Raw genomic sequence first — 18,389 nt, forward strand, 5'->3', positions numbered from 1 at the left:
GTTCAGAAAGTAAATTCAGAGGACCTGGATTACTTATGTTTTCTACTCCTTAGAATAAAAATTGTCAGAAGGTTGAAAGTACACACATACATGTGCAAACACACATGCTAGAATGAACACAAATACTACACCATCAAAGAAATTGTAGTCTGCTTCACATAAAATAGAGTCCCGTGAAATTTTAAAGCATAGCAAATCTAAAAAAATACCCTGATGGGCTTTAAAGCCTGTTAAAAGTATTTAGAAAAAATGATAACAAGAGCAACCAAAGTAAATCAGTACACTCTTTCCAAACTGTAATTGACGACTTTCTACTTTGAGATTAAGGACTGATATTCAGAAACCATCTTTATTGAATAATTCCTAAACAGAATAAGTAGGTCAAATTGTGGAAAAATACTACTGAAAGGCAAATCATCATATCAACATCAATACAATGATAACATCACAAATAGTAATAACTGACAGAAGTACCTTAAATATGTGGTACACAACAAGAAATAAAGAACATGGACATGACTTCAAGGGAGAAGTGCTGCAGGACAGCTTTTTCTCCAAGTACAAGGGAAAATGATATGACTTATTCAATATATTAGATCTTTCAGCATTTTTCACTATTGGTAGGTACTTTTTCAAATTCACACCAATACAGTCAAGTTTTTAGAAATATATCAAATATATATGGGTAATAATTTCATTCAATCAAAAGTCTTTTCAGAAATTGTATGCTGGTAACAGAAACTTTTGTTTCCTTTCTTGCATATTATAAAGCACATGTCAATTAGTAGGCATTTTCGGTGACTCCAAATACAAAGAAATACATAAAATATCTTACAATCACAATTACAATTCACCCATTTTCTTGGTTGCTATCCTGTAAAGCATCATACTAGACAAGGCAAGGCAGAAAAAGTTCATAAGTGCTGCCCTTTAAAGCTTAGAGCTCCTGGAAGAGGCATGCAAACAGTACCCAGACACAAAAAGACAAAACATGCACCATCAACAAAGGGCCTTGGAAAGGAAGAGGAAGGCTGAGCGGAGGTAACTGGAGAGTGGGGAGGAAGAGGACATCAAAAGGCGCCTTAGAGGTATCTGACCTGAGCCTGGTCAGACAAGCAGGCTTTTCATAGGCACAAAAGAGATGGATCAGGGTTTTCCTGGCCCCAGACTGGGAACAGCACAAATGAAGGCACAGAGATGGCAAGTGCTGAGCAGGCAGAAGCCAATACAGGGCACAGACCATGCACAGGAATAGAAGGGGAATTGCAAAGACCTGACGTTCTCAGCAGTGTATTCCACTCTGATTTAAAGAAAACCTAGTATCCAAAGCCAAAAATGGGAGAAGGAATCATTTCCCCAAATATGCTACCAACCTTAACATATGTGTATTTTCTCTCCTTATAAATAAATAATGGAAAATAGAATGGCATGCGTTAAACTTTTAAAGTATTCTGTACCAAAATTAATGTGCACAGCACAAGATCCAGTTTGATGAGGTAAAATAAAAGATTTCAAGCAGCACATTATGGTAGGCAATGGCAATGCTACTATCTTCAAATGATATTGGCACATCATAACCAGAAGCTGCCTTTATGATGAATTCAGTCTCCAAACTTATGCTCCACTCCCTCGCAAAATTCACAATTGTAAATGTGTGCAAGATACTGTGTTGATTGTTCAAATCCACTGCACCCCTCCCTGCAAATACCTAAGCACTTAAAATAACAGATGGGGTTGACTTCTTGCACTTTGAAATAAGAGCTGAGGAGGATGTGCATTGTCCGGTTGTTGCTTCTCCACAGCTTCTGGCACAAATATCTTCAACTCTTCAAAAGCTTAATTTACCAGGTGATGACACAAAGTACACTCCGCATACACGGACAGCTTCGCAATTGCCAAAGCATGGTCGGGGTCAGTCAGGACAGATTCCATCTGGTAACTGGAGTTACCAGTTGAATCAAATGATATCATGTGGGGCTGATCCAGAAGTGCTGATGAAAAATGGGAACAAGAGACAGCTGTTTTCACTTCGGACATTATCCCCACTCTTATGTGAAAGGGCTTTGAGGAATGCAAGTTTCTCTTGGGCTTTTGCCTGGATATCGTCACCACCTGGCATTGCCACTCCAATTGGCCAGACCGACCTGTCCTCCTTGGAGCTGTAGAGAATGTCCGGTCCACTGAGGAGGAGAGTCCAGTCAGAGTGTAACTTACTGTCCCACTGGTGCTTTACTATTATTGTGTTGCTGTGTTTCATGGCCCCTGAAAAGAAACAGCACAGAGGTGGGCCTCAACCACAGCCTCGGTCAAGGCCACAAGGGTGTCCTGTGGGAACTGCACCATTCACACAGCTAAGCCAGACCTGCTCCAGAATGCATCCCTGGATCTGCCAGAGACACTGTGACAGACGTAAGTCATGGGCCTGTTTCACAAGGACTTACCTTGGCGGATGAAAGTTTGGCTGGTGTCCAGCAAAATGTCACAGCCCTCTACTATCATTCTTTCGATGGCGAGATTTTTCCTTATGTTTTCAGTGTCACTTACTTCATCGTGCATCACCCTGTCAGACACAGCAGACAGGGTGGCAGTAAGACATCAGCAAGTGCCCTTGCACATGAATAAGCAAAGATGAGCCTGCACCTGAGAAGCTCGGTTTTTAATTTGCATTGATGTAACTGGGGCTATGGGGCAAGAAGATTGGACCTCTAGGCTTCAGCGGGTTGTGACCCAAAGCAAGACCATTGTGCATGAAGATTGGAGACGGAAGTGGGTCAGTGATTGTGAGCATCCTTGGAATACTTGCTTTGAAAGGAACTGAAAAGCAACATACTATTTTATCAACAGCTCATTGAAATTAGTGTCATTTCCTAGACATGCGTACATTGGAGACCCTTATACCATCTATCCCTTATAAGTCAAAGGAACACAGATATAAATAAATGCCTGTAATGACAAAAAGCTACTAGAGAATGAACTGTACATTCTCTGGCTTTTTGTTAAATCTGAATACAAAATGCAACTGAAAGTTACTTTTCTATTATGATGAAAAAAATGTGAACATTTCCAAACTTAAACCAAAATACGCCTAACCTTAATTACATAAATTCACATGCTATAAAAGTTTTTCCAAAGATATATTTTTTTTCTTGGTTAAAATTAATGTCAATGATGATTCAGTATTATCTCACAGGATCGCATTAAACTTTAAGTGAATCTGAGATGTTGGATTTTGGGCTCCTTGTTCCTGGATTCGCAGAAGACTCCCTCATTGCTTTCCCATCTCAAGCCTTTACTGTAAGTTCTCTGCATACCTGGACAGTTCCTCGAGTTTTGATTTAGCAAACTCCAGGCTCTTCCTCTCCACATGCTCATGGGGTGTGTGGGCCAGAAGTTCATGCAGTGTGATGATATACCGGGGGATCTAAATGCAAATAAGGCCAGTGTGAGCATGAGGTCAGGATGGGTGACATAGAGACATTCTCTACAGTGCCATCATTACTCTGAAAAACTCATTGCTACTCTTACAGTTTTGATTATTTTACAAATAGTTTTTTAAAGAAACACATATAAAATGAACTATGTTTCAAATTTAACACACACCAAAAAAAAAAAACTTCACAAGAAAAGGTTATCATAAATAATAAAGTGTTATAGTTCAAAGAAACTATTGTGTCTTAAAATTTTTACAAAACCATAAATTTTTGAATGACAGTTTTCAAAAACTGGCTCATAGGGAAACATAGAAACCTGAAGTCTCTAGCATCTGCATTCTAGATATTTTTGTCTGTTTACGTGATTTTTTAAAAGTGTGTAGTACTGGAGCAAAGTTCTCATAAAACTTCAGAGAAGATATGTTCAACATTAGAACAATCTGATCCTACTTTATCTCCATGCACCCTCGAGCAGTAAAAGGCATTCACAGATTATTCTTTGTATTTTGGTTTATGAACAGACTAGCTACTGAGAAACTCCACCAACCATGTGAGGATTTTAATAGACCAGAGCAGAGATTTTGACTCAGTTTATAATGATTTGACATATAAGCTTTACTGTCTTATAAAATAGTTTTTTTTGTTTTTTTTTTTTTTTAAGAAAGCAGAGACTGCAGCATGAGCCACAGCTCCCGTAGCACTGCCTACTGTGACCAGGGATGCTCTGGGCTTCGCACATGCATCTGATCCTCCAACAACATAAGCATTTGTTCTCAACATAAGGATTTCCTTACTTCACAGGTAAGAAAATGAAGTGTGAAGAGGTTTGGTGACCTGTCCAGCCTCATGGTAAGTGGTAGATCAAGTTGTGGGCCAGGCTCAAGTGGGGCACTGCCCCGCCCCTCAGAGCCCTCTCACTAGATTGCTTCTATGGAAACCAGAGCCTCAGTCAGAACTTCAACCTTGGAAAATGAGGACAGAAAACCAGTTTGCCACAGCCCTGTGTGCAGTTCTTCCATTCTGTCCTGAAGGGTTGGTGGCTCTATCTGTGTATCTGCTTTTGCTCTTGGGCAGGGGTGGCTTTCAGGGGTTATTTACTAATATTTTCCAAGTGGCTACCTTTATGCACTAGCACAGTTGGCAGCGAACCCACCGGCACAGACATCAAACAGTGCTTGCTGGTCCAGTGAAAGTTTCATAAAGCAGACAGACCCCTCAGTCAAAGGAGGGCAGGACATCAGAGTCCCTCCCTCTGTAGGGCTTATGGAGGAAGCTTTCTGCCTCTTCATTTACAGACGTCTTCAGGGCTGCCCCACATAGAGAAGTCTCCTGGGATAAATATGCTTTCAGATACCCCTTTCATTAGCACAATCCCATGATCAATAAAAGTTTGCAACCAAGTTAGTAGTTCCACAAAAAAGCAAGCCAATCAACAGCCAATGTAGGAAATTTTTCATAACAAAGGGGCAGGAGTGGGAGAGCCTGACTACTTACAATGCACTGAAACCCCACAAAACTAAGTTTAGTCAATAGCTTCAAGATCCTCCTCCATTAGCTGTATCTATTTTAAAAAGAGCTCCCTGGCTAAGATTAAGTGGAGGGAGCTGAATTTGGTAACTGGCCCTTTCTACTTTCTGGTGGAAGAACAAAGAGGTACTAAAACTGCCAAAAAGCAGGCAAAGGAAGTTGTGCTGAGGAGCAGAAGACTCTGCAAAGAACTCATCTGTGTTTTCAAGAGCTGATTACAAATTGTTTCCCAAAAAAAAAAACCCAAAAATCATAGTAACTCTAAATGAATCATGATTCTCCTTTCAATAATGGCACAAGTACTTGTCACTTCACCAACATTAATTAGCTTGCTCTCCAGTAAACTGCTGGATAGAGCAGCAAGTGACTACCTTCCAGAGACATCTAACAGTGCCGTTCTCATCAGGAGCAGATTTCACGATCTGCTGAGGCCAATCTAAACAATACCCATCAAGCCACTGATTTGGCTAAATAAAAATTGTGTTAATGACTACATTATTTTCCATAACAAATTTCTTGAAATACTTGGAGTTACTGGTCTGAGAGTTCGGCTGGACATAATTACACAGTACCATCCAAATTCTACAATCCCTCCTGTTTCCATAGTTCAGCATCACTCAATTAACAGCAGTAACTGATTTACTTAATAAAAGTCATAGAAGGAGGTAGAAAAAAAATCACCCTTTCTCTTTCACACACATATGAACTAAAAGCTTCCAATTACCTCTCCCTTCTGTTCCCAAGCCAATCTGCTCCCATATATAGGCTCAAGAAAAAGTTTGGGTCAGAGCCCCCCTGACAGTATGAATCAGGGTCACCTCTTCCATTGCTGCCCTACAACTAAAAGCATGTGGAACCCTAGCCTCATCCCAAGATGTCCAGCCCTATGAGGGAGCAAGACAGAAATACCACTGCTAATTCAATGTATACAGAGGGAAGACGATACGTCCCAGACCCTCTGAGGGAGCAAATACCTCCATGGCTATTTCACATCATTAATGAAAGACCACAAGGGAACAAAAAAGATAGAATGAACCCAGGAAGAAAACAGTTTCAAGCTTCTAGTGCCCCAACTGGTTCACAAGGTTTCTTTTTGAGAAGGGGCAAGAGGGAGAAATGTCAAGTAAAGAAGACAGATGAGAGACACAAGGGGCACAAGCCCTCAGGCAGAAATCTCTGATGATTTCTCTTCTTGGTACATTCAGAATAGTTATGCAAATAAAGACAATTCAATGTCCTTTCAATTTGCTCATCACTTTCAGTCGGATTTAGTCTGGCTAAATACCTTGTTTGAAGCTTCTCCCAGAGCAAAGGCTCTTATAAGCTTCAGGCCTTTCTTTGGTAACCCTGGTCTGGAAGAAACCAGAGAACCCTGATGTCTGACCCTACAACTAATGATTCTAGGGCTTGGGGGTCACCACAATCTGGGGGTGGGTTCCTAGGTATTAGTCCCTTCAGCACCACATGGTTACCCAACCCAAACTGTCAGAACCACAAAGGCCCCCTGGGGTTACGGAGTCAGAGAGCTGGAGTGCTTGGAGATAACTAGAGCTTAGCTGCATGTGTTTGAGATTAATAAATGGAGATTAAGGTTGCTTCAAGTATTTTCCCCAGTATAAGAACCAAAGGATGAGTGAAATGTCAGGTCTCCTTGACAGTCCCCAACCCAGTGTCCTTTCTCTGATATTATGAGATGGTTTTAAACTGTAAGGAGAGGAAGGGAAGGCAGTAGAAGAATGTCTCTGCATTTTTAAGAAAATTTGTGGGTTTTTTGGGTGGTGCCGAGAATTGAACCTAGGGTCTTGTTCATGCTAGGCAAGCACTCTAGCAACTGAGCTACATTCCCAGCCCAACATTTTTAAGAAATTCTAAAGACCTTTCCAAGCCCCCCACGTTCAACTATACTTGGGCACCTCATCTACAGCGCAGGTGCAGTTCTGCCACTTTAAAACACTGAGCGGATCAAGAGGGAATTAAATAACATGTAGAAAAACTTCAATGGGCTATGAGAAGGAAACTAGGTCCCTCTTTGAATGTTCCATATGTCTGTCACAACTCTACATTTGCACAGTCATCTGACTTGAGACAGTTGAACAGATAAAATTTGGAATATTGAATCATAACTAGAGGTTAATGCCCCAAATTCAAAGTTCAAATAGAATCACAGATTAGAGGAATTACACAGTATATAAAATGTTTCACTGTGAGTAAATCTTAAATTTCTAGTCAAGAATATAATAAATTAGATGTTCAAAACTTTTCTTGTGAAATATTTCCTCAGAGGCAAAGAGTTCAAACAATTTAGTTCCATAAAAAAATAACATTATAAAATAACATTATAAAATTTCACTAAAGTGGTTTCAAATGCATCCTTCTGGTTTTTAAAAAATCTTACTAAATTTCTGTGGCAACTTCCAGGATTTCAAGCAGGACTAACGAACTTAAGGACAAACAATTATGAACCACAGTAACATTTCTTTCTGAGGCTACAAAATGATGGGCCTTGGGTCACAGTCGCCTGCTCAGGAGGACAAAGCTCCCACAGTAACCATAATACACATGATTAGTAGAATCAGTTCGCCACATGACAATTTGGAGGACTCACCAAAAGCCCCATAAATTCCACAATGGGAACACTCAATGCCTTTCCAAAAGAACAAAATCAACACTTTTCAAAAGAACAGGAGGTTCAATACACATTTTGGCCTCTGCCCTTCTCGCTTCAGAACTTTTAATGGCAAAGCCCTAGACACAGAAAAGACACAAGTAGCCTTGTATCCTTGGTTTGCTCTAGACCCAAAAAATGAATCTCAGGTAATAGCCCCAACTTAACAAGGCCACCTGAGTGAGTACCAAGTGTCCCCCAGGTTCAGGCAGGGCCTCTGGTTCTGAAGTCTCCACAGTCTCTGTAACCAGGGGATCCTCCTTTCCTTCCCCAGAACTGCAGCCAAAGGAAACTCAATGGCAATCAAGACAAGGCAGGAGGATGGGCCACAAACAGAGGCCTTCCCCACAGTCACAGCAGTCCCATGAAACGTTTATGCAACCAGCACAAACTGGAACATTTGCACAGAATCCTATTTCTGTAAACCTAATAATATTTTTAAACATGCTGGAGGAGGAGACTCCAATGAAAGAGGTCTGTGTGGAATCTTTCTATAAAGAGAAAACTGTGCAGCTTTTCAAAAAATTCATTCCTGAATTATTTGCTTCAAAAATGCCAACATTCTGGGCTGGGAATGTAGCTCAATGGTAGAGCATTTGCCTAGTCTTTGAGAGGTCCTGGGTTCAATCCCCAGCACTACAGAATTTATTAATTAATAATTAATTTAAAATCACCAAAAATGCCTGGTTTCTTTTATATTCTAGAGAGAAAACATGTTTGTCTCAGGGCCAGGCATAAGACAATGTCATATGATGCATAACTCTTCATTTATACTTATACATACTTCTATGCCTTGTGCTGCTCACAGTAGGCATCAGTCACACTAAGCTGGAACCAATGGCTTATAAAATGCATTCCAAGCAAGGTTTATAGAATGCATCTCAAGCAATTTACCTGAAACATTGGATAGGTTAAGAAGGTTTCCAGCATCCTCCCCTCGCAGGCAGGGTTGGCTTCATACTGTTTTAAGAGTTTGTCAAAATCTCTGTTTTGCTTACAGTTGGCGAGGACTTGGAGGCTGTACTGGTGATTTCGCACAAATTCTTGATAAATGTTCAGCATGGGGAGCAAAATATCAAACAGATCAGCTGGAAAAGAGAAGTAAACATGCTGTTTCCCTTGGTGCCTGGTAAATCATCTACACTCAACAGGAAGAACAGACAGGCTCCCAGCACCAGGTGTCACACAAGCATGGGGCCCTAGTCCTCGTGCCTGAATAACCTATTTGTGTTGGATAGAAGGTACCCACAGACAGAAAGTGACTCCAGCCCCAAACGACCTATGACAAAGGGAAAGAGTCAAAAGCTAACTGCTGAGGCAGGGCCCAAAGAACAAAGTGCAATGACATGGACTCCTGGTGGCTAAGGAGACTCAGTGTCAACAGGGACATTCAGACAGCTACGGCTGAACAACGTATAAGTTCTTATACTCTAACTGTAGCCATTCCGTGAGAAAATCTTTAATGAATTCACTTACCTAAAATTAAAGTAGGCCAGTTTGCAATCCTTGCCTTTAGTCCTTGGTGAAATATTTCATGAAGAAACATAATGGTTTCACTATGAAAAATTAAAAGATCATACAATTTAGATCATACAATTTAGACACTATGAAGTGTCTGTTTCTTCAAAAAAAAAGTCCCATCATTATCTAAAGCATTACTATACACATGATGTGCCAGCCTCACAGGGCCACCAAACTGTGCATCCAATAATAACGTGGATCATACTAGCCTTCAAAAACTGTTTCTCCTTTAGGCAACCTCAAAAAACAAAAAACAAACAAACAAAAAAAAACCAAAACTCTGAGATATGCTTCCAATATGGGAGGACTGGAAGCACCAAATCATTGTCTTATGACCCTCTTTATCATTTGTAAGTGAGCTTTCTGCTGTTAGAATGCAGCACTTCAACGGATAATCAGAAAATTAAAATTATGATTATTTTTCTTTTCATATTTGATTCTAGAAAACTCAAGAAAAGGTCTCTCTCATGAAAATGAGTTTTTATAGAAGAAGGTAGGGGGAGAAATCTATAGCAAAAATTTTGACAGGACTCTAACTATTCTTAAGTTACTCAAAACAGAAATGTAAAATCCTTCTGAAAAGAAATGTGCACAGATACTAAAATGAGGACTATGCATAAATTAGGGATCTAAATTCCTACAAGGACCAAGAAGGGTAATCATCATAGTCAAAATATCTTTTTCTTTCTCCTCATTAGAATTAACCTACTGCAATGAGCCTTTGAAACCTTTCAACTAACACATTGGCAAAATTAAATACAGAATTATTCATGTCAACAAGATACCTTGGTTTGTATCAAAATCTATTATAACAAACAGTTCTTACTATTTCCAAAAATAAACTGAATAGAGTTTGAAGATGGTGATTTTTTTCTTTTATAGAAATTTCAATGAATCCTTTTGTTATCCAGGGATTTCATCCACATCCAGTTTGGTAGGTCCTACGGATTTTCTTTCAATTAGCATTCTACCCTCATTCTAGGCAGAGAGAGTGACAAGCTGAAACTACATTTCCCAGACTCCCTTAAATCTGTGCTCTGGATGTAAATTCATTTCCACCAGGAGATGCACTTGGTAAGACTTGGAAGGCTGAAGTAGACCACATTCCTATTGTTGATGTTCCTTGGAGATGTGAGTATGGGCAATTTCAGTACCCAGCCTCTGCATTCTCATTTTAGAACAGTTTCATAGGTTTGTTAGGGTGGTAGTGGTCATGGAAGTATTTCCTAAGTTCTAGGTCACACCTATGGTGCTGTGCCCTTAAATTCAATGCTCCAGAGGCAGCTTTACTCCTCCAGCCCTTCCAAGTCTATAAGCAGAGAATTCCCTCCACTGAGAGGTATTGCTCTGTCCTACATTGAAAACTGATACGTCCACCTTCATATTTTGATACCTGGATGGTTAGAAGACAGATGAAACAATGTTGTATATACTTAGGCAGATTGCATTTTCTTAAGTATAAACCCTATGTTGAAATTCAAAAAAACTGACTTGCCTGGGGCTTCAATTTCAAGGACAAGGAAAGGGAACCTAGTTAAACAACATTTATGATAAGAAACACCCTTTAAGTCTCACCTTTAAAAGCATACCTCTTCAAATCTACCTAGAACTAGGTATGGTGAACCTTCACATCTGTAGGTAAAGCTTATGATCTCGCCTCCCAGAAAGAGGCACAATATCTCAATTCTGAATTTAAACAATATGATACACCTAGCCTTTCATGTTTCAGATCAAGCAAACCAATGGATACAAACCACTAGGCACAACCTAAAATCAGCATGTCACAGGCTCTGACAACAACTCTTTATCTGACCTTGTGGTCTGCAATCCTATCCATAGCCATCAGAACTATTAAAACTGCACGCTTTGTTGACTGACATATCACCAACATGCTAGCTGTACTGCCCAATGATCAAGAGCTCCCACTCAGGTCCCTCCGGATGTCTCACATACTTGAGTAGAGCCATGGACACTGCCACTCAACATGAGGAAATGTCCCTCCTTCCTCTCAACAAAAATTCCTAGCTTTTAATCTAATTTTATCATGCACAGCTCATTAGCCTTCTTTTCTGTAGCTATCCAGAGTGCTAGTCATTCTTCCTGACATCTGGAGATCTTAGCCAGCAGCTCACTTTCTCCAACACTACTCATAATTACTACTCCTCTGTCATCCCTATCCCCTACACCATGATTCCACCATGCACACAAGCCACATTTCAATATCCTGGCCTCGCAGGTTTTTGAATACCTCCTCCAAACAGCTCATTCCCAGCTGACTCCAGTAAACACCCCCACTGATTGTATTCTAGACCTTGTCACTGTTAATAACTGCATCTTATTCCTATCTCAGTTCTCTGACCACCTCCTAATGTTTCAGTTTGCGCTGTCTTTAAGACTCTGATTCCAAAAATCCTTTCATACTGACAGGATTTAAATTCACAGATCTGACCCCCTTTGCATTGACCAAAACCCCTTTCTACAAAGTATAGATTCCATGGGTCATTACATCTCTTCTCTGCAGACACTTTCAACTCTTGTACTTTTCTCACTTCATCAGATTAGCCTCGCACAACACCAATCCCAGTTAAAATCAACCCTCTACCCACCTGCACCTGCATCCATGCAACTAAAAGTAGCTAAAGAAAAACATGCAACTATACAGACTGGTCTTAGTGACCACCACAAGCCTAATATACTCATATGGGCTCACAGTGCTGCCCGGCTACTGCACTACAGTTCCCTAATCCATTTGTGCCCCTGCTCTACTTGATCACTGTTTCATACCTTCTCCTGTTTCATCCAGCTCCAACATTTCCTCTCCATCTGCATTGCCAGTTGATGTCCTTACTTCCCAGTTACATATGTCCTTGTCCTCTTCCCTCCTTTGTTCCCTCCCTGCTCATGTCCCATTAATGCCAGTCTTTTCACTGGTGTATCGCATTCTCTACAGTTTTGCCTATACAAGTTTGCTGCTCCAGCAATCCTCCCCTCCCTTTCCTGCATCATTTTTTCCTCTTTATTTACCTCTAGGTACTACCCTAATTCTCTGCTTCTATTTATAGTAACCTGCCTTGAAAGGATTTTCTATACCCACCCTCTGTGTTTCCTATCCCCTACACCATTCTCTCCTAAGCCCCCCAATCAGGCTTTCACCAATCATCAAAGCTACCAATAAACTCCAAGTTGATATATCCATGGTCAGTGCTCAGTTGTTTTATTTGACCTTTCTGTCATAGGTATTCATTCCCTCTTGCTGCTAACTAATCCTCTTCTATCTTCTTTGCTGGCTCTTTTTCCTAACTTCTAAAGGGATTAGGGCTCCTTTCTGTTCTGTTACCCATCATTGTCTTTTGTGTAAGAAGGAGGGAGATAAAGTAGTATATTTATATCTGCTTACATCGAAATCAAAGGATTTGTCATAAGGATATAAGAAATTAATAAAAATAGGTAGAGAAATTGGGCAGAATGGGGTGAACAGAGGATAAGAGTTCAACTCTGAATTTTTTTCATGTTATTTTGATGTTTGTATCATGTGAGTATATTATCTATTCAAAAACAAACAAGTCGTTAAAATTTTAGTAAAACATCCAAGCACTCCTCTTCCCTTCTCTCCTATCCCCTTTTATTTTTCTCCTGGCACTGATCACCATAGAATATACCATGCATTTCATTTATTCACTACTCATTATCTTTCTTCTCACATCAAAATTTAAGTTCCATGAAAGGTAGGATTTTCTATTTTGTTCACTAATCCTCAGCAATAAGAATACTATAAATATTTGTTGAACAAATGAATTCAGGGAGGATTCTTAGTTTTCACTCTTCCTAAAATACCTCCGTGTAAACTGCATCTTAAGACCCGTTAATCAGTCTGTTTCCCTCAGTTGCAAGGGGGTCTCTCTTTCCCATAACACCCTCCCCCACAGACACACACACACACAGGCAAGAAAATGTATGTCAAACAAAGAAGACAACTGAGGAAATTTGATGCCAAGATTCAAGAGATGTGTAAATTTGGACTGATGAATGCAAAGATAACTTTCTTATTTTTAACATCATAGAGATTAATTTTTGAGACCGTTTGTAAACCTATAAAATTCTTTTATGACATACCAACAGGTTCTTCCCACGACTCTCAGATTTATGCAAAGACAAACCTGTTGAGAAAAATACTGCTGACATCGTCGTGGCTGATGGGCGGCTTCTTGGAGCTGGCGGCCATCCGCAGGGGCCGCAGGAAGCCGTTGACCAGGATATACAGCTGGTGCACGTACTCGGACTCCGCCTCCACCATGGTGAACACGATCTGGTTTCTCTTCCTCATACTTTCAGCATGAGGAGAACAAATGTAGTCTTGTACGATGGTCTTCCATTTCCTTCTGCACAACCAACCCCGCATGAAGCTCTGAACCTGCAGAACAAAAGACAAAAAGGAATCTCATGGAGATGTGAGGCTGGCTTTCTGGACCTACCAGTGGATGTGTCCATCCTGTGTCATATAAAACACTGCTCTCTCATTGGCGCCCCATGGTGCCTCCAGTAAAATAGCTGCAGATTTTCTCCAAGAGGGGAAAAAGGATTTTTAAAATAATATTTTCTCAGGTTCAATGGTTTTTCCATAGCTAAAGCTCCTTAGACCTATCTATATGGGCCCTGAAATATAATATTACATATAAGTTAATAACACTTCAAAAATAAACTATTTTTAATAACATAGAATCTTTTAAAAAATGTTTAAATTGTGATTTAAAAAAAAAATTTACCGTCTTAATGATTTTTTTTGCCCCAGTGCTGGGGGGGACTGACCCAGGGCCTGTGTATGCCAGGCAAGTGCTCTACAATTGAGCTCCCTCCCCAGGCCCACCTTAATTATTTTCAGGTATATAGCTTAGCAGTGTTCAGAATATTCATATGCTTTTGTACTAGATCTCCAAACATTTTTTCTTTGCAAAATTGAAACTCTAATTCCTTGCAACAACTACTCTGGTAATTGCCATTCTTTCTGTTTCTGTGAACTTCACTACTTTAGACACATAATACAAGTGAAATCATACAGTATCTGTATTTCTGTGCCTGGATTATTTCACTTAGTATAATGACATCCATGTCCACAAGGTTCATCCACTAGTAGAATGTGCCAGGATTTACTAAGGTTTTGAGGACGAATCATTTTATATCGTATGCACTCATCCATTGGTGAACATTTTGGTTGCTTTCACCTCTGGAATATTATTGGCAACAGTGTTGCTATGAACATCTGTGTGTAAGTATCTCTTCAAGATACTGATTCTTTCTTCATTTCTTTAGGATATGTACTCAGAAATGGGATTGCTGGATCACAAGCAGTTCTATTTTTAATTTTTTCCATAGCAGTTGCGCTGTTTTACAATCCACATTGCACAAGTATCCCATTTTCTCCACATCCTTGCCAAAACAACTTTTCTGATTTTTCTGTTTTGTTTTGTTTTGTTATATTAGCTGTGCTAATAGATAGGAGGTTATATATCTCCCTGTGGTTTCGACTCGCATTTTTCTGATGATCAGTGATGTTGAGCTTGTTGGCCATTTGTGTGTTATCATTGGATGATGATCTATTCAAGTACTTTGCCTACCTTAAATCAGTTCAATTTTTTGTTGTTGTCAAGTTTTGTTTTTCTTAAGCTTAAAAAAAATATATGCTAGAGATCATTCAAACCCTCCTCCTATCAATGAGCAAACTACATTTCAAGGTTATACCACACAGCTAGGGAAGCTGCAACCAGATTTAGTGGACTTTTACTGACCTTTCCTAAATCGTAAGGACACTTATCCAGTCACACGGGCAAGATGCAGATTAATGATTTGCAATGATGATTATTTTGTGAAAAAGAACATGAAATATATTTTAATATGAAATCTACTTTGTAGAACCTTTCCAGCCTCTAAAACTGATTTTAAGTCCCTAGGTACGAAATGAAAAATAATGGGCAAATCCGAGAAAGTGCACTGGCCTGTGTGTTTTAGCCAATCAACAAATACTTACTGAGTATCTTTTAAATGTCCAGGCAAATGCTGGGTACTGAGCAGACAGATATATATCATAATCCTTAACTCAAAGGCTCTGCCTTTAATGGGCTGGGAGACTTTGAATTCAGATTCTCTTATCTATAAAATAATGGACCAAAATATGAAGTCTACTCTAAATATAAAAATTATATAATAATTAAGATTTGCCACTTTGTGACAGATTCAGTAGCAAAGTAGGTGGCAAATTCATAGATAACTGAAAAGATTAATTCACCACAAAATCTTTTTTTAGTGTCACTGTTATCTATTCAATACTTCCTTATTTATTTAATTTCTTCCATATATTTTACCTACATGGTCTAAATTATGACACAATTAAACAGCTAGCTTTCTTTTGCAATGTTTAAAATTTTCTCATTTGTCTACCAGTGTTGATACCAGACTGTCAATTTTTACACAGGCATTAAAGCTGCTGTACCTCGAACAACCAAAATTAAGAACATTTTATTTTTATTGATTGATTGATTGATTGATTGATTGATTAGTGCCAAGGATTGAACTCAGGGGCACTTGACCACTGAGCCACATCCCCAGCCCTTTTTTGTATTTTACTTAGAGATAGGGTCTCACTGAGTTGCTTAAGTCCTTGCTAACTTGCTAAGGCTGGCTTTGAACACATGATCCTCCTCCCTCAGCCTCCCAAGCCACTGGGATTAGAGTTGTGTGCCATGCTGCCTGAATTAAGCACATTTTAATAGAATTGTATGAAGAAATTATGTATATTATCTGGGGAAATCTAGTGGGAAATTTCTGTGAATCATAACTAATTCAAGTTGTGGTCTCATTTTTCCCATTTTATAAAAATTTGTGCATTATATTTGAACAAAATGGTGTGATTCATTGTTACATATTTATACATGTACACAATATAACAATATAATTTGGCCAATATTATTTCTCAATATTTCCCCTTCAAACTGTGGTCTCTTGAAGTAAAATAAATAAATAAATAAATATAAATTACATTTTACCAAGATTAATATAGAGATGAGTTTGTAAACATCCATTTCCACAGACATTAGTTTGATTTGGGACATAAAGGACAATAAAGTTAAATTCAACCCCTATTTAGCAAGTTCAAAAATAGGTTTAAAAATTACTACAATTAAGAATTGGGGCTGAAGATGTAGCTCAGTGATAGAGTGCTTGCCTAGAATATATGAAGCCCTAGCACTGGCTTCCAAATAATAATAATCATGAAGGTAGAAAGATGTAAAAAATGTTTTACCACTATTTTTCCATGTAACAGACATATTTTCAAAAATCAACTTAATTGAACTGAAAAATTAAATAAAATTTTGCTATTTACTTGGGCAGGTGTTCTCTGCTGAAAAACAGCTAGTTCTCTTACCAAAATACCTGCTTCTATAAGAAAATTGAAAATAAGATTTTATTAATATCCTTATTTACATGCAACTGCACACTATTAAAAGAAAAGCAATAGCATTAATCTTGGAACAGAATAACAAACCAGAGTTTAAAAAAAAAAAAAAAGGTGTTTAAATTCTAAGAAAGGAATAGTGTTATTTTACTTTTTTATTTCTTAAAAACCAAAAATATTCAATTTAGTCCAAATAATCATTTATATTCCAAATTCTGAGCAACATGTGGTTAAAATTTTGTTATACCTAAAAGGAAGTCATTCTTTAACATAGAAAAATATGAATAAAAAAACATCAAGAAGACTCATAAATGTATGCCCAGAAAAAGTGCTTTAAATGGGAAGCTTTTTACATGATATTAACAAAGCCGAGTGTTTTAGATGGTCAGTTAAGACCATGGAATCAAAGCCTAAATGACATAAATCAAAATGCAGTGGACTAGAATGTGTGCCAGGGTCTGGTTCCTTGCAACAGTTGTGCAATGATGAATGACAGTAAGATGAAAAGGTCTGTTACTTATGAAGATATTAAACCAGAGGCAACAACAGTAAAACAAATCTGAGCAGATGTATTGATTTATTCAACCTTCTCAAATATTAAAAAAAAATCTAAATAGCACTAAAGATCAATGTTAAGAGAAATATTTTTGAAGGTAATTTTTAAAAATTCTCCCCAAGTATGCAAGCAGCACAAAATCAGGAGTTTCAGCAGCACTTAATTAACCCAACTGGAGAATACTAGTCTCTTAATGTCCAGTTTTGGCATCCTTCCCAGAGAGTCCAAAAGAGGATTCTCAGAACTGGAAAAAAATGTCACACTGAATTCTCCACAGCAGCAAAGATTGGATCACTCTGAAGGGCAATCTGGGCGTCACTGACACAGAAACACCAAAGCTGTTCCCAATCGGGGACACAGTGACAAAAACACCACCACAAGCAGACACTGGTGGCCATGCTCTCACAGGGCCAGAAACTTCCAACACCCTACCTTTTTAATCTTCTTGATGTCTGGATCCTCATCTTCTTGGTTGCTTTGGTAAGGGCGCATCCGTTCCTTGGTTTTATTAAGAGCGATAATCTATAACACAAAATTAGTCCATTTCATGATCTGGGAAACAGTGAAGCACAGCCTTAACACACAGGAAGTTCTGCATACAAAGGTGGCCCACTGAGATCTTCAGGGAATGTCCGTTTTTTTTGTTTTTTGTTTTTTGTTTTGTTTTGTTTTTTTGCACCCTCTCTTCCTCATACTGAAACAGGGAAATATGAACTTTACCTCAAGCCTGGCGTTACTAACAGAAGCGCTGAGGAGAGGTTAATGTTTCTAGTGTGAACTAGGGTCTGTGTTAGGAGATGTCTTGGCTCTGCCTGACCAGACCAAGGCCTTCTGGGGACCTTGGTGTATGTCGTGCACCCTGCCTGAAGACAGCTGCCCCTGATGCCTTGTGGTCCCTAAATGCAGGGTCACTACACTCAAAGCTCGTTTCCCATAATCATCCCATGTCCCTTCAAGTGCACATGATACAGCAGACTCATAGCTCTCCTTGGAAAATGGTAACTAAAAAGGGCACCTCAGAGACCTGGGGCTGGTCCCAGACATTCAAGAGGATTCCTCAGAAAACACAAAAAGGATTGAAACAACCTGGGATCTCCATGAATCTCCAGTTCAGTTTTGTAACTGTGACCAAGAGGCCTCTCAATTACAACTAGCAATAAAATACACTGGACTACCCATCGACTGTGGATTCTAACATGCAAAAGTGTACATAACAAACTTATTAACAAGAAAACATTTAGA

General features: G+C 39.0%; 1 protein-coding gene across 2 annotated transcripts in view; it reads right to left on the reverse strand.

Annotated features, from left to right (window-relative positions):
- The window catches only part of RASGRF2 (Ras protein specific guanine nucleotide releasing factor 2), a 268,468-nt gene that overhangs the window by 151,136 nt on the left and 98,943 nt on the right, over positions 1–18,389 (reverse strand). For both annotated transcript variants that reach the window (XM_079145547.1, XM_079145546.1), the window contains exons 4-9: positions 17,580–17,669; positions 13,302–13,555; positions 9,100–9,179; positions 8,518–8,711; positions 3,312–3,421; positions 2,442–2,560 (exon numbers count right to left, since the gene is read on the reverse strand). In XM_079145547.1, coding sequence (XP_079001673.1) covers positions 2,442–2,560; positions 3,312–3,421; positions 8,518–8,711; positions 9,100–9,179; positions 13,302–13,555; positions 17,580–17,669 — 847 coding nt within the window. The remainder of the gene's footprint in view (positions 1–2,441; positions 2,561–3,311; positions 3,422–8,517; positions 8,712–9,099; positions 9,180–13,301; positions 13,556–17,579; positions 17,670–18,389) is intronic.

Source organism: Sciurus vulgaris, assembly GCF_902686455.1.
Source record: "Sciurus vulgaris genome assembly, chromosome: 6".
NCBI lineage: Eukaryota > Metazoa > Chordata > Mammalia > Rodentia > Sciuridae > Sciurus > Sciurus vulgaris.